We start from the raw sequence: 16,420 nt of genomic DNA, 5'->3' as shown, positions 1-16,420 counted from the left end.
ATGGCTCTATTCTCCTCTCTTTTGGGCTATTATTGTCATACATATTATATATTTTTTACATTATATGCCCATCAACACATCCTAGAATTATTGCTTTATGCAGCTGTCTTCTAAATTAAGTAGAAGAAAAAAGCGTCACAAAAATACAACATACCATGTCTTATATTTATCTATGTACTTACCTTTACCAATGATATTTATTTCTTTATGTGAATCTGAGTTACAGTCTACTGTCCTTTCATTTCAGCCTGAATAACTCTCTCTAGTATTTCTTCTAAGATAGGTCTGCAATAGCAGTCTCTTGTTTTTCTTTCTGGGAATGTCATTATTTTTTCTTTTTTTTAATTCAATCCAACAGATCCACTGGTAAGGGGATGTCATTATTTTACTTCATTTTTGTAGGATAATTTTGCTGGACATATAATTCTTCACTGACACTTTTTTCTTTCAGCACTTTGAATATGTCATCCCACTGCCTTCTGGCCTCTATGATTTCTGACAACAATTTGGCTGTCAATATTATTGACGTTCAATTGTATGTGATAAGTCATTTCTCTTGCTGCTTCCAAGATTCTGTCATTGGCTTTAGACATTTTGACTATGAAGTGTCTAGGTGTGGGTTTATCCCTCTCAAAATACTTAAGAGTTTCTTGAATATGTAGATTCATAGATTTCATCAAATCTGGGGAGTTTTTGGCCATTACTTCTTTATGCCCCCCCCTTCTTTCTTTAGCTAGAACTCCCATTGTGGGTGCATTGTTATGCTTGATGGTGCCCCACAGGTCTCTGAGGATCTGTTTGTTTTTCTTCATTCTTTTTTCTTTTTGATACTTGGGTCTCTGATAATTGACCTATCTTCAAGTTTACTGATTCTTTCTTCTGCCTGCTCAAATCTGCTGTTAAGTCTCTCTCATGAATTATTCATTTCAGTTATTATAGTTTTTAGCTCCTGAATTTCTATTTTGTTCCTTTTAAAAATTTTATCTTTGTTATCTCTATTTGGCGAGATATCATTTTCCTGATTTAATTGTTTATTCATGGTTTCCTTTTGTTCTTTGAGCATATTTACAACTGTTGATTTAAATTGTCTAGTAAGTCCAAGACCTGGGCTTTGTCTGGGACAGCTTTTATAAACTTTTTTTTCCTGTCAGTGGGCTGTACTTTGTTTCCTTGCATGCCTCATAATTTTTTGTTTAAAACTGGACATTTTGATGTTATAATGTGGTGGCTCTGGAAATCAGATGTCCCTCTCCCCAGGGTTTGCTGTTGTTGTTGTTTAGTGAATCTGGTGGCAGTAGGAGAGTAAGCTACTATCTAAAATTATAAATTATGAAACCTATACAACATATATTAAATTTTTAGAATTATGTTAAATGAAGAAATCCACATGCAAAACTATAAGATACATTAATACTAGAAATGAATAACAGAAATAAGAAAGAGAAAACCAAAAGGACTACCAAAAATGAGTTATTTTGAGGAAATTATAGGTTTCTCTTCACATTTTTCAAGTTTCCTTTATTATATTACTTTTGTGATTTTAAAAATCGGACACTTTAATTTTGTATTAAGAAAGTAATACATACTCATTGTAGAAATTCAAAAAACAATTTACAGAAGAGTTCAAAGTGAAAAATAAGACTCCCCCCTGGCCTTAAGCTCAGTCACCAGAGGTTATGAGCTAATTAGCATTTTCTCATGTAGCCTTTCAGATATTGTACATTATATGTAGATTTTAAAAAGTAACTTGTTATAAACTTACCAAAAAGTTGGAGGAATAGTACAAAGAACTCCCATGTTCACTTCATCCAGATTGTTCAATTGATAACACTTCACATTTCTGCAGCATGCATGCGTGCATGTGTGTACCACCATTATCATATGGCTTTTTGTTAACCATTTGAGACCAAGTTGCAGACATGTTCCATCACTCCTAAACACTCCAGTTTACAATTCTCAAAAACAAAGACACTCTTGTACATAACTACCACATTGTCAAAAAAAGGCCAAGCCCAAGAGTGATTGATTTGGCTTCTAAAGTAATGACATGTCCTTTTAAGATTCAGTTTATTACCTACATAGACAGCAACAGGAAGATGGGCCAAAGGTGCCAGCTCCCCATGTCCTTGTTCCCTGCACCAAACAGGACTTCTGAAACAAGGCCTGCATGTTTGCTGCACCAGTTATGGGACACTCCCTTGCTGAGGAGCCCCTTTTAGACTGCAGCTAGCAGTTTTATATTCTGTAGCTATACCCTGAGTGGGGCAGAGCAGATAGCCTCAGACCTCAATAGTACTCAGTTGAGAAACTGTCTCAGTGACAGCCTCCCAGGAGAGATTAGGAGGTTAGAGATAGCCTTGAAACAGCACCTCACCACCCTCCCATCCTCTTGTGTTCTGGGAGGATCATGATACATCCTGCCAAGACTCAGATAAGTTGCAATTCAAGCCTAGCTTGCATAGATATATGCATGCCAGGTCACAAGGGCACCATGGCAGATCCACTCTCTACAGCTCCATCCCTCACTTTTCAAATAGCTAGCTAAGAATTCTCAGGAGCATAGGCCACCCCATCAAATTACTCTAATTAATTGTGCTTATAGGGGCCTTAACCAAATACATTCTGATTGTTTTGGGCAACATATACAAGAATGAGTCTCTAATTAGGCCCACTTGGAGGATACACACTGCAGCTAGGCTCCCCAACTGGAGCCAAGCCAGTTAAATATTTCATTAACCCAGGTGCAGTAAGGGATGCTGACAGTTGCACATATCCTGCCTTGACTGACCAGCAGGAAGTCCTGGGTAATGTGTTATTGTCCCATTACCATGTACATTAGAGATAATAGACCAGTTTGTGTGTGGCAAGCTAGTATAGGTAGCTTCTTATTCACATAAGAAGTTGTAGTGACCTCAGCAGTGCCATTGTGTTGAGTTGGGATCAGGGTCCAATTCTATTAAGCCCTTGTACAAAAGAGTTTTGTTAGTTTCCAGAAAGTTAATCTCATTCTATCGTTTTGAATGGAGGCTGTTAACTACTTGAGTCAGCAGTTCCTGGGAAGTTTCTGAGAGTCCTTAGATTAAGATTTGTTGGCCAGCCATTGAGTTGAAAGTGGTGGTGGCAGTCCGGGCTAAATTGTCCAGACAAATAGCTGAGATGTTAGCGGCCCCTCCTCTGCCTTCACAGAGTTTAAAGTGTGCTCTCTCCACCAGTCAGGACTGTTGCCCTCCTTTCACAGCCACGTGATTGATGTTACCAGTCCTTACAGCAGTCACTTCACCCTTTTCCAGTCCTTTCCTTGTCTTACCTACACCTTGCTCCTAAATTGTGTATTAGTCCATTTTTGCATTGCTATAAAGGAATACCTGAGGGTGGGTAATTTATAAAGAGGTTTAAATGGCTCACAGTTCTGCAGGCTGTACAGGAAACACGGCATCAGCATCTGCATCTGATGAAGGCCTCAGGAGGCTTACAATCATGGTGGAAGGCAAAGGGGGAACCGGTGCCTGCTGCCTGGGAAGCACAGATCTGTTGAGTGTGTGGATTCCAGTGATGTTCATCCTCAGGCTCCTGGGTCTTGTGCCATCTGCTGCTGTAATGTTTGTCTCACAGAGGCTGAAACATGATCATTCCGTCATCTTGCTGAGAACTTCCTAAGTCTAGTAAGAGATTTAGACATCCAGATACAGGAAACTCAGACATCCCCAAATATATACAATTCAAACTGTATAAGGAGTTGGGTCTTTTTTCTTTTTAAACAAAAGCAGACATTACAATAACCAATAGCTGTTGCAGACCAGGAGCTCATTTTATCTCCTTCACAGGGAGCTTAGGGAGCACAGGTCAGAGCGTAAGAGGCCAGCCTGCAAGGTCAGCTGGAGCTGCAGGAAAGTTTCTTCTTTTGTGTGTCTTTTAAAAAAATAAACAGTTTTATGGAGACATAATTTATACACAATTCACCCATTTAAAGTGAACAATTTAATGACTTTTAGTATAGTCATAGAGCTGTACAACCATCACTGCAGTCAGCTTAGAATATTTTCATCCCCTCAAAAAGAAACCTCATCCCTCTTAGCCATCAACCCTCTATCCCTGCTCCCTCCTACCCCTCATTCCTTTTTATGGCCAAATAATATTCCATTAAAGAACAGACTGCATTCTGTTTACCCATTCATTGGTTGATAGACATTTGGGTTGTCTAGTTTTTGTTTAAATTTCTGTCTTCAGTTCTGTGGGATATACACCTAGAAATGCAATTGCTAGGTCTTATGGTAATTCTGTGTTTAACTTTTGGAGGAGCCATCAGCCAGTTTTCCAAATTGTCTACACCATTTTATATTCCTACCTGTAGTGTACAAGAGTTCCAATTTCTCCACACCCTCACCAACACTTGTTATTCTCTTACATTTTTATTCTGGTTAGTATAAAGTCATATCTCATGATTTTTATTTCTCTGGTGACTAGTAACGTCAAGCATCTTTTCATGTGCTTCTTCGCAATTTGTAGGTCTTCTTCGGAAAATTTCTATTTAGGTCCTTTGCCCATTTTTGAATTGTGCTGTTTGGTTTTTGTTGTTTTCAGTGTTCTTTATATATTTTGCATACTAGACTCTTATACATAGGATTTGCAAATATTTTCTGCCATTGTCCTGAGTTTTCACTTTTTGATCATGTCTTTGGATGCACAAAATTTTCTAACTTTCATAAATTCCAATTTATCTATTTTTTATTTGTTGCTTGTACTTTGGTGTCATATCTAAGAATCCATTGCAAAAACCAAGATCGTAAAGATTTACTACTGTTTTCTTATAAAGTTTTTATTGTTTAAGCTCTTGAATTTAAGTCTTCAATACGTTTGGAGTTAATATTCATTTATCGTGTGGGGTCTCAGTCCAACTTCATTATTTTGCACGTGGATATCCACTTGTCCATTCGCCAGTTGTTGAAGACTATTCTCTCCCATAGTCTTGGCACCCTTGTTGAAAATCAGTTGACTGTAGATGTGTGGGCTTATTTCTGGACTGTCAATTCAATTCCATTTTTAGTGGAGGGTTTGGAAATCAGCATCTTGGTGCTAGCTGTGCTCATAATCACTGGGTGTCACTTCTAGTCCCTCTTGGTGGACGGAGCTGAGACAGATATGTACATATAAACAAACCTTTCTCAGCTCTGAGATACATATATATAGGGTTTCTGTGTGTGTGTGTATATATATGTGTGTGTGTATATATATATATATATATATTTCCTTTGAACAAGAGTTCATATTAATGAACTCTTTTCCAATTTTAATCCAATACCATGAGATTCATTTTACCCTTCCTCCTTTCCATGATTTTTTTTTTTTTTTTTTGAGACAGAGTCTTGCTCTGCCGCCCAGGCTGGAGTGCAGTGGCGCGATCTTCGCTCACTGCAAGCTCTGCCTCCCGGGTTCACACCATTCTCCTGCCTCAGCCTCCCGAGTAGCTGGGACTACAGGCGCCTGCCACCATGCCCAGCTAACCTTTTTTTTGTTTTTTGTATTTTTAGTAGAGATGGGGTTTCAGCATGTTAGCCAGGATGGTCTCAATCTCCTGACCTCGTGATCCACCCGTCTCGGCCTCCCAAAGTGCTGGGATTACAGGCGTGAGCCACTGCGCCTGGCCTTTCCATGTTTTCAAATAATTTCTCTGACACTGAGAAACCTAGCTCCCATTTTCCTCAACAGATTTACTTCTTCGCTCAATCAACTTAGTTATTTGCTTAATGTAGCACACTGCTGGCTGCCTCCTCACCCTGAGGGCACTGGCACAACATGGCTTCCACTGGATCTCTCCCCCTGCCCCTCCACCCAACCGTGGAGCCACAAAGCTGGAAACTCTGACACCTCCACGCAGTAATCCCAGCCTGCTTCCTCAGCCATCAGGCACTTTGACACCTCCATGTACCTGCCCCTCCCCCAACATGTTTATCCTACAAATTACTCAGATTACTAGGCTAGAAAAAGAATTTCAAATTGCTATAACTTTATCAATATAAATAGTTTAGAAGGTGATGGAGAGAGATGTTAAGAATGTCTATTTGGTTTCTGGTTTGTGCAAATGGATGTTACATTCACTATTCACTGAGGTAAGAAATGTTGGAAGGGAATATAGTTTAGATTGAAAACCATGATTTCAGATTTAGATATATTAATTTTTACATGCCATTAAGACAGCCAAGTGGAGGCCAGGCACGGTGGCTCGTGCCTGTAATCCTAGCACTTTGGGAGGCCGAGGCAGGTGGATTGCTTGAGCCCAGTAGTTTGCCACCAGCCTGGGCAACATGGTGGAACCCTGCCTCTTCAAAAAAAAATACAAAAAAATGAGCCAGGCATGGTGGTGCATGCCTGTAGTCCCAGCTACTTGGGAGGCTGAGGTCAGGAGGTCGAGGCTTCAGTGAGCCATGATCATGCCACTGCGCCCCAGCCTGGGCAACAGAGTGAGACCCTGTCTCAAAAAAAATGTCCAGTAGAGAGGTGGAAATGTAGGTCTGGAGTTCAGATAGAGGCGTGGACAGATACAGATTTGTGTGTCAACTGCATATAGGTATGCAAAGATAGAGAAGTCTATGAATGAATTTGAGAAGGAACAGCTAGAGAAGAAAAGGATAGCAGGAAGGATAGCCAGAGAAGAAAATAAGAGAAACCAAGGAAGTAGATTTCAAGGAGGAGTGACCAACTGTGTCAATACTGAGAGGTTCATCAAGGATGGGAAAAGCAACTATTGACTTTCACTGTGTGGAGCTCATTGGTGACTTTGGCAGGAGTAGTTTCAATGAAGTGCTGTGGACAGAGGTCACAAGGCAATGAGTTGAAATTATAGGAGATAAGAAAACAGAGAGAACAAGTATATACAGTTACCATGAGAGTCTTGGATGTGATTGAGAATAGAGAATCTAGTGTTCATAAGGGGATACAGGGTTGTGTAAAGGTAAGCCAGATTGGTGCAGCTGGGAAAATAATGATACATCCTGTTCACACCACTGGTTCTTGTGATGCTCAACACTTTTAAAGACTGGACACTGAGCTAAAAGAAACCTTGGTGGTCAACTACTCTAATCTCATTCTATACCTAAAGAAAATGAAACCCAGAAAGGGAAAAGGACTTGTGCTAAAGGTTGGCATGTAAAAATATTCCAATCGTTTTATTCCCCTCAAATTTTCTAACACCCTTTTCTTATTTCATAAAATAGGTACCATACGTCCCAGTTCCTTACTTAAAACTTACAACTTTTCATTTTGCAATAATTATATACTTATAGGAAGTTGCAAAAATAGTACAGAGTCCCATGTATCCATTACCCAGTTTCCTCCAGTGGTACGGTTTTGTAACTATAGCACAACTTCATATCCAAGACATTGACAATAATATTATACTGCTATCTAGACTACAGACTTTATTCAGTATCACCAGATTTTACATGCATTCATTTGTGTGTATGTAGGTCCATACAACTTCAGCACAGGTAAAGATTCATGTGCTTAATCTCATAATCAAATGTTATAATCAACATCATAATCATCATAATCATATAGAACTGTTCCATCAGCACAAAGGAACTCCTTGCTTCATCCCTTTCTAGTCATACATACCCCACACCCCCTCCAGTCCCTATCCCTGGCAACCATTAATCTGTTCTTCATTTCAATAATTTTGTCACCTCAAGAATGTTATATAAATGCGATCATACAGTATGTGACCATTTGAGACTGGCTTTTTTTTGTTCACCATAATACCCCTGAGGTACAACCAAGTTCTTGTATCAACAGTTAGTTCCTTTTCATTCCAGAGTAGTATTCCAAGTTATGGATGGTTTGTTTAACCATGTACCTGTTGTAGGACATCTGGGTTGTTTCCAGTTTGGGGCTATTACAAATAAAGCTCCTATGAATATTTGAGTACAAGTACAATATAGGTTTTCATTTCTCTGGAATGAATGTCCAGGAGCACAACTGCTGGGTCTTATGTTTAACTTGATTAAAAAATTATGTTTAACTTGATAAGAAATTCATAAACTCTTTCCCAGAGTGGCTGTACCATTTTACATTCCTGTCAGCAATGTATAAAATATCCAGTTTGTATCCTCATCAGTATTTGGTATTTTCACTATTTTTTCTTTAGCCATTGAGACAAGTAAGTCATATCCTCGCTGTGGTTTCAGTTTGCATTCCCTGATGACCTATGGAGTTTAACAGCTTTTCATATGCTTACTTGCCATCTATAGATCCTCTTCAGTGAAACATCTATTCACGTCTTTTGCCCATTTTCTAATTGGACTGTTTGTTTTTATTGTTGAGTTTTGTGGCCTTTTTTTTTTTTTTTTTGAGATGAGGCCTCACTCTGTTACACAGGTTAGAGTGTGGTGGTGTGATCATAGCTCACTGCAGCCTCAAACTCCTGGGCTCAAGTGATCCTCCTGCCTCCCTAGTAGCTGGGACTACTGGTGTGTGTCATGGTGCCCAGTTAATTTTTTAAAAAAACTTTTTGTAGAGACAAGAGTCTCACTATGTTGCCCAGGCTGGTCTGGAACGCCTAACCTCAAGCACTCCTCCCATCTTGGCCTTCCAAAGTGGTGAGATTACAAGCATGAGCTACCATGCGTGACTTCAGTTGAGTTTTTAGTACACTTTATATATTCCAAATTGATCAGATATATGGTTTGCAAATTCATCTCAATCTGTAGCTTATCTTTTCCTCTTCTTAAATCACAAGTTTTTAAATTTTGAAGAAGTCCAATATATCAGATTTTGTCTTTTATGGATGTGCTTTTGGGGCAAAGTCCAAGAACTTGTTACCTAGCCCAAGATCCTGAAGACTTTTCTCCTGTGGCTTTTTTCAAAGTTATATAGTTTCATGTATCACATTTAAGTCCGTTATACATTTTGAGTTAAATTTTATATAAGGTGTGAGGTTTAAGTAGAGGTTCTTTTTTCTCCTCGCCATGGGTGTCTAATTGCTCTAGCATAATTTGTCAGAAAGGCTATTCTTCCTCCATTGAATTGCTTTTGCACTTTTTCAAAATCAGCTGAGCATATTTATATGGGTTTATTTCTGGGTTCTCTCATCTGTTCCATTGACGTATGTGTCTGTTCCTCTGCCAATACCATCTATCTTGATTACTATAGCTTTATAGTAAGTCTTGAAGTCAGGTAAAATGAGTCTTCCAAGTTTTTCTTCTTCAAAATTGATTTAGCTTAAGTAACTTTACACTGGATATTTTCATCTTTCCTATAGGGAAAGAAAAAGAATAGAGAAGAACAGTGGCTGTGGGAAATTAGGGACAATATAGTATATACATTCCATATGCTCAGGGCTAGTGGTTTTCAAATGTTAGTGTGCCCCAGAATCAGCTAAGTAGTTCATGCAGATTTCTGGGTTTTATCCCCAGAGAGAGAGTATGACCTTCAAGTGATTCTGATGCAGGTGGTTCTGGACAACACTTTGAAATGTGAAAAATGAGAGGGAGAAACAAAAACGAAAAACAGCCTTTATCACTTAACTTCTAGTATCCAACAAGCATACTTTGTTTCCAGTATGCAACAAGCACACAGAAAAGTATGTCTTTTCTGCAGACACATTTATCATTTGTGCTTTTACGTGATAAGAGTAATGCAACCAAACTTTTTAAAGCATGATTTTTATTACATCCTCAATCCTAAATGTTTCTGGAGAAACACATTTTACTATAATGGAAACTCCTAGGCAGATAGGATCTGCTCAATAGGAATTTACTTCAGAGTCAAATATGCTAGAACTCATGTTTGGCTAAAAAGGGCACCCTCAGAGATTCAACGTTTGGTAGGTATCTCAGAACATATATATTTAGAAATCAAGAAGGAAGACACTGCCCTCTCAATGAGGGCATAGAGGTGGGGTACTTCCTTCCACTCACACTAGATTTATTATTTGCTTGTCCACCATAAGCATCATACCTACAAAATTGAAACATAAAATATTCTAGTGAGTGAATGTATTTGAAAATGAAAATAAAGACTTCCAAGTTAAAAGAAAGGGAAATATAAATGTTTAAAATATACTCCCCAGACATTTTATTCTAAGATATTCCTTGCCATTGTACCACCCACAGCCTTTTTAAAAATAACTTTCATATTCTACTTAAATCATCTTGCATAAGCTCCTTATTGGTCAGTTATAGGTAGGAGGGTTCAGTGAACTCTAATTAAACTGTCAGGAAGACATCGTGTGCTGATTGCGTGTGAAAAATAACTACTCTATTGTCTGCCTGCATGTGAGCTGTGTGCATTTTCAGACTGTGTTTAGTACACAAATTGAAAAAGAAGCTTTTTACCCCATTTTGTCTCCTGATTTATTCTAGAGAAGAAAGTTCTTGCAAAAGCTCTTCCTTTTCTTGTTGTAATTCCTGCAAATGCTGTTGGTTTTGCTCCAGTCTGTCCTCCAACCACTGTAGGAGAGGCCCGCTGACTGCCGACATCTGACTGCACAGATTCTTGGTAAACACTTCAATAGGAAAAATAAAGATGAGAATAATTGTGGAAAAGCACCATCCACTAGCATGTTTCCACTCTATCACCAACAGACCCCCAACCATGAGCACAGAAAGAAGGGGTTGGAGAAGGAAGTAGAAAAAGTGTAATAAGTAGGACTGGTAAACTATTTTCTGTGCCCAGCCAGGGGAAAAACAGAAGAGCTGAGCATAGAAAATACCCATTCTGAGGCCATCTTGAATCCATAAGCCAGAGGGAAGCCTGGCAGAAAGAGGGCCAGCTCTTTACTCCCTTAGGCAAAAGGGCTAAGAGCCACGAAAGGGTTCCTTTCCCCAGCCTTTCAGACCTTCCCTTGCTGTAAACCACCGTAACCTCCTAATGGGCCAGAAGTCTGCCTTCTGCAACTTACGTTTCCAGAGCGCCCTGTAGGTATATAAACTGTTATGTATATTGCAGAAATATACATTAATTGAATACACCTGAGAGCTCCTCTTTTAAAATGAAGAACAGAGGGATGAAGAGTAAGGGAGTTACCATCTTCTATGCTTTACTGTGAATGTTCAGCTTCATGGTGAGACAAAGATTCTAAGGTACTCTTTTAAAACAAATTCCATCTAATGTAAGTATCTTTTTCTCTCTCATAATATGTGACTGTTACTTAAATGACCACTGTCCAGTTTTTTGCTATTTTAAAGACTTTAAAATCTAAGTACATGTACACTTTAAAACTAATTATCCAGTATTTTCCAGATTGTACCAAATTATATCTCCAGGAACAGTGAGACTGTTCACTTCCCTCACATCCTCACCTAATTGTCTCTCAATTTAATCTTTGAAAAGGTGAAAAACTGATAATCTTATCTTAATCTATACTTCTTTTAAAGATAATAATTAACATTTTTATTTTTGTAGGGGGCCATAAAAGTCTTTAATTTTTATTTAGTCAATCTTTCCTTTTGTGAGTCCAGGGTTTCACATTATTCTTAGGCTATCACCTTCCTAGAGTCTGAAAAAAAATCTTATATTTCCCTCCTGTATTTCTTTAACTTATAAAATGAGCTTTTGGGGGTGTAATTTACAGACAGTAAAATGAACCAATTTAAAGTATACAGTTCTATGAGTTTTGACAAATGTATACCCCATGTTATAATTTGGATATTTGGCCCTCCAAACCTCATGTTAAAATCTGACCCCCAATGTTGGAGGTGGGGCCTCATGTGAGGTGTTTGGGTCATGGGGGTGGGTCCTTCATTAACAGATTAATGACCTCCCTCAGGGGTGAGTTCTTTCTCTGTTAGTTCCCACAAGAACTGGCTGTTAAAAAGAGCCTGGTCCCTCCACCATTCTCGTTTCCTCTGTTGCCACATGATGTCTGCATACACAAGCTCCCCTTTGCCTTCTGTCACAAGTGGAAGCAGCCTGAGGCCCTCACCAAATGCAGGTGCCAGAACCATGCTTCTTGTTCAGTCTGCAAAACTGTAAAGCCAAATAAGCCTCTTTTCTTTATAAATTACCCAGCCTCAGGTATTCCTTCATAACAACACAAAATGAACTAAGACATCCCATGTAACCAGTGCTAGTCAAGATACATACCATTTCCACCACCCTCAAACAATCCCCTCCGCAGTTCCCTTTGCATCAAATGCCCCTTCACCCCTGGGCCCAGGCAGCTACCACACCATAGATTAGTTTTGCTTATTCTTGAATTTGGAACCATGGAGTATGTAGCCTTTTGTGTGATGCTTCCTTCACCTGGCATAATGTTCTTGAGACGCGTCCTTTTTGTTCATGTTTCAGTAGTTTGTTCTTTTTATTGTTGAGTTGTACTCCATTATATGGATATATCAGAGTTTATCCATTCACCCACTGATACACATTTGTGTTGTTTCTACCTTTTGGCTATTGTGAATAATGCTGCTGTAAACATTTGTGTACAAGTTTTTGTTTGAGCAGCTGTTTTCAATTCTTTGACGTATATACCTAGGAAAGGAACTGGTATGACATTTGGCAAGTATAATTGCCAACCTCTTTTCTAAAGTGGTTGTACCACAATAGTAAAAGTTTAAATATATCTGGAATTTATTTTTTGTGTAGGGTATTAGGTAGGAATCTATTTTCCCCCAAATGGAAATAAAAGAATGTTAACTCCATGAAGGTTAAAACTGTCTCTTTTGTTCAGCACTGTACCTTAGTGCCTAGAATAGCACTCAAATGTTTCCTGAATGAACAAAGAAAGAAATGAACTGTCCCAATCCTATTTAGTAAATAATTCATGCTTTTTTCATTTATTTAAAGTAATATCTTTGTTAAATATAAATTCTTATATATACATAGGCCTATCTCTGGACTCTGTTCAGTTCCACTGATCTATTTGTTTATTTTGAGCTATTATTTATACTTTTTAAATTACTGTGGCTTTAGAATATGGTTATATATCATGTATTACCAACTTTTAACTCTGTCATGTTTTATCCTGAGACCGAAATTATGGGACAGATAGACCAAGCCATTTCTCCCTTTTCTTTGAAAAGTAACTGCCTATAACACTCAAAAGCCTCCCCTTCTTCCTCACTGGTGACTTTGGAAGTAACTGGGGAAGAGTGCACAGAGTGACCCAGAAGTCAGGGTTACTCAGACAGAAAATGTGGCTGGGGAAATGTGTATGTTAGGGACAAGTGAATTAGTATACATATTGTATTCAGCTTTTGTTCCTTTGCCTTGTACAAAAATTACTTTTATATTTATTGACATCAAAAGATTTTCTCCCTCATGCCTTCCCTTTAATCTGTCTATCTGTGTATCCATCCATCTCTTTCAGTTCCCACCACGACAGGCTGGTAGTGTTATGCTGGAACCAATTCATGCCAGCTCACAAAAGCCAACTATTAAAATTCCAAGAAGTTTATAAGCTAGTTGATGACATGTTAGTTGCTTGAAACCAGCCATGCCAGGGGCATTACACCATGGAAACCGTCAAACACAACAAATTGGGGTCCTCCCTGCTCCTTGAGATCTGGTTGTTAAATGTGTGCCAGTATATCACTGAGTAGGTCTATCATAAAGCTCTTTCCTGTCTTTCCTCCTGTCTTACTCTAGGCTGTATTTATAGGATTCATGGATCCCCAGAGTTCACAAGAAATGTTGGGCTCAGGATCAGGAAAACCCTTGGAAAAGGAAGCCTGAAGACAACTTGTACCCATCACTTCACTCACTTAAACTAAATTTGCATCTGTCAGCTGAGTGTTTCAGGGAAATACTCAGAAAAAATGCTGAGTACTCAAGAAACAATTCTTACCTGAGCCATTATGGATCTTGGTTACTGAGTCCAGATGTGTAAGGCTAAAGAATAAAATAGTTTAGGTTAGTGGCAAAGCAACACTGAAGGGAAAGCAAAATGGTCATGGACTATACCAACCATAAACTGCATCACACCGTTGCCAACTGTATTAGATGAATATGTAGTATTTAAATCCCCAATATCAACTTCTTGATGATTTGGGGGATGTGATTTTATTCAAAGATAATTCAAAGTGATAATTTTGAAATTGCTGTCTCTCACCAAAGCTCTGACTTAGTACAAATTTATTGGGCAAGACCTAGTGCTTGGCAACAGGATTAAGATGTTGTGGATTATCCTCTTTTCTCAACCAAAAAAGAAAGCGTCCTTGCCCTTGAAAGATCCAAAGTAGCAGGAGAAAAACAAATGTTGAAGAAATTATCATACAACGTGAGAAACATTATGATTGGAGACTGCTAGAAAGCTTCCCAGAGAGGCAAAAAGAAAGGGGCCTCAAGAGTTGAGCTGCTAAAGATAAAAGGACAGAAGAAGAAAAGAGAGACTAGGTCCTGAGAAGTAGAGAAGAGGAGTGAAGAGGGTCTCTACCTGTGGATCCTCCTATACGCATCCTGCTCCTCCTGGCACAGGATCTTGGGCAGCTCTACTGCTGATTCAAGGCACACTTTCCCGATAGTGACATGAGGTACAATATGGATTGGGATTTCGATTCTCTCATACCTGTGAGGCAATCAGTTCAGGTCAGTTTTTAAACCCTGAGTTGTTATAATCAGAAGTTCTCTACAGTTTTAATTGAAAGTCTGGGATATGGCATACTTTAAAGACTAAGCATTGCTGTAATTCATTTAGTGATGCAACTTCAAAGTGGATAGAGTTCAAACTGGGTTCGTCTGGAGAGCAAACTAAAAGCCCGTCTGCAGAGCCAGTATTCCCTAGTTCCATAGAGAATCTAAGGCCACTTCTGTAAATTTAAGAGAAGCCTTGAGAGCTCAAGGTCCTTACGTCTGCTCCCCAGTCAGGGGAAATAGCTAATTAATACTGTTTTCAGTCAAGAGGTTGCCAGTGAGGTTGAACAAATTAATCACAAAAGCCTGGAGAAGAGGAACTACAGACTCTTCAATGACTCCATCACATTCATTATGTAGGTGGGATTACTCACTTGTTCTAACTCAGTGTTTACCAGTGGCCCTCACTTCCCATTTTCTCCCCTGGGGGGAAATAGGTAAGAAATTCACAAATATTCACATGTTCATGCTAGAGTGGGAGAAACAGAAATGTTTGTTACTAAGGCCCAACCAATCTACCTCTACCCACTTCTCACCCCAAATACACCTAAACTCTACCTACCAGCAGGTTCAGTGGAGAATTCAGGTTGAAGGCCCCTGGCACTGTGAGGCCCCACTGGCACATGGTGGTAAGGCAGCTTAAGATCTAGCTTCCCCCTCCCAGCAGAACATGTCTAGTCCCCATACCACAACCTAGATGGAACACAAATGGTGGGGCATTACAAGCCCTCCCCTCCCCACACCCAAGTAGTCAGGGTGTGCTTCCATCTAAAATCATATATTTTCAGTCTGAAGAACTTTTAATATTTCTTGTAGTGAATTCTCCAGATTAATTCTGCCTGCTTTTTTCCATAAAAATGTCTGGTTTGTCTTAATATAAAATTCTGGGGTTGATAGCTTTTTTCCTCATGCACATTAAAGATGTCACCCCATCATCTTCCAGCCTCCCAGGGTTCTGATGAGAAGTCAGCCATCATTCATTGTATTTCTCCACTATTTGTAATATATCTTTTATTCCTTTAGCTGCTATAATGTGCCTATTTTAGTTTGCTTATATTCATATTGCTTGTGATTGGCTGAGATTCATGCATCTATGGGTATGAATCAGTTTTTAGAGAATTCTTAGCCATTAGCTCTTTAGGCATTCTTTGTCTACTTCTGGTGCTCCAATTACATGTAAATTAAAATGGTTCACACTGCCTCACAGTTCTGTCACACGCCATTCTGCTATTTCATTCTCTTTTTTTTTTTTTTAACTCTTTGCTTCATTTAGGGTATATTTTATCAACCTGTCTTTGTCACTGATCCCTTCTGCTATACCTGAGTCTGCTGCTAGTTCCTCTGCTGATTTCTTAATTTTAGGTATTTTCCACTTTTACAATGTCCATTTGGGTTTTTTTTTTTTGATTGTGGTTAAAAAAATAAAATTTACTATCAACCATTTTAAGTGTACAGTTCAGTAATGTAAGTATATTAACATTGTTATGAAACAGATCTTCAAAACATTCTCATCTTGCAGAACTGAAACTCCATACCCATTAAACAACTCCCCTTTCTCCCTTCTCCCAGCCCCTGGTGACCACCATTCTACTTTGTATATCTATGATCATTAGATACCTTATATAAATAGAAAAATGCTGCATCTGTCCTTTTGTGAATAGCTTATTTCACTTAGCATAATATTCTCAGGGTTCTTTCATGCTGTAGATTGCAACAGGTTTTCCTTTATTTTTAAGGTTGTATAGTATTCCATTATATGTTACATTGCATTTTGTTGGTCCATTCATCCATCAGTGGACATGTGGGATGCTTTTACTTCTAGACTATTGTGAATAATGCTGTGAACATAGGTATG

At 38.8% G+C, this 16,420-nt stretch overlaps 2 protein-coding genes across 6 annotated transcripts in view; one reads left to right on the top strand and one right to left on the bottom strand.

Annotated features, from left to right (window-relative positions):
• The window catches only part of MTCP1 (mature T cell proliferation 1), an 82,470-nt gene that overhangs the window by 17,323 nt on the left and 48,727 nt on the right, over positions 1-16,420 (top strand). The gene's annotated exons all lie outside the window — the stretch shown is intronic.
• Positions 7,390-16,420, bottom strand: part of BRCC3 (BRCA1/BRCA2-containing complex subunit 3) — a 51,276-nt gene continuing 42,245 nt past the window's right edge. For 4 of the 5 annotated variants that reach the window (XM_019019298.4, XM_004065160.5, XM_004065161.5 and 1 more), the window contains 4 exons: positions 14,369-14,500; positions 13,781-13,824; positions 10,329-10,498; positions 7,390-9,247 (listed from right to left, as the gene is read on the bottom strand). In XM_019019298.4, the coding sequence (XP_018874843.1) occupies positions 10,347-10,498; positions 13,781-13,824; positions 14,369-14,500 (328 nt within the window). In that variant the 3' untranslated portion in view covers positions 7,390-9,247; positions 10,329-10,346. The remainder of the gene's footprint in view (positions 9,248-10,328; positions 10,499-13,780; positions 13,825-14,368; positions 14,501-16,420) is intronic. The other variant, XM_019019300.3, reaches the window with a different exon arrangement.

This window comes from Gorilla gorilla, chromosome X, assembly GCF_029281585.2.
Source record: "Gorilla gorilla gorilla isolate KB3781 chromosome X, NHGRI_mGorGor1-v2.1_pri, whole genome shotgun sequence".
NCBI lineage: Eukaryota > Metazoa > Chordata > Mammalia > Primates > Hominidae > Gorilla > Gorilla gorilla.
This window is presented reverse-complemented; position numbering and strand designations above follow the sequence as displayed.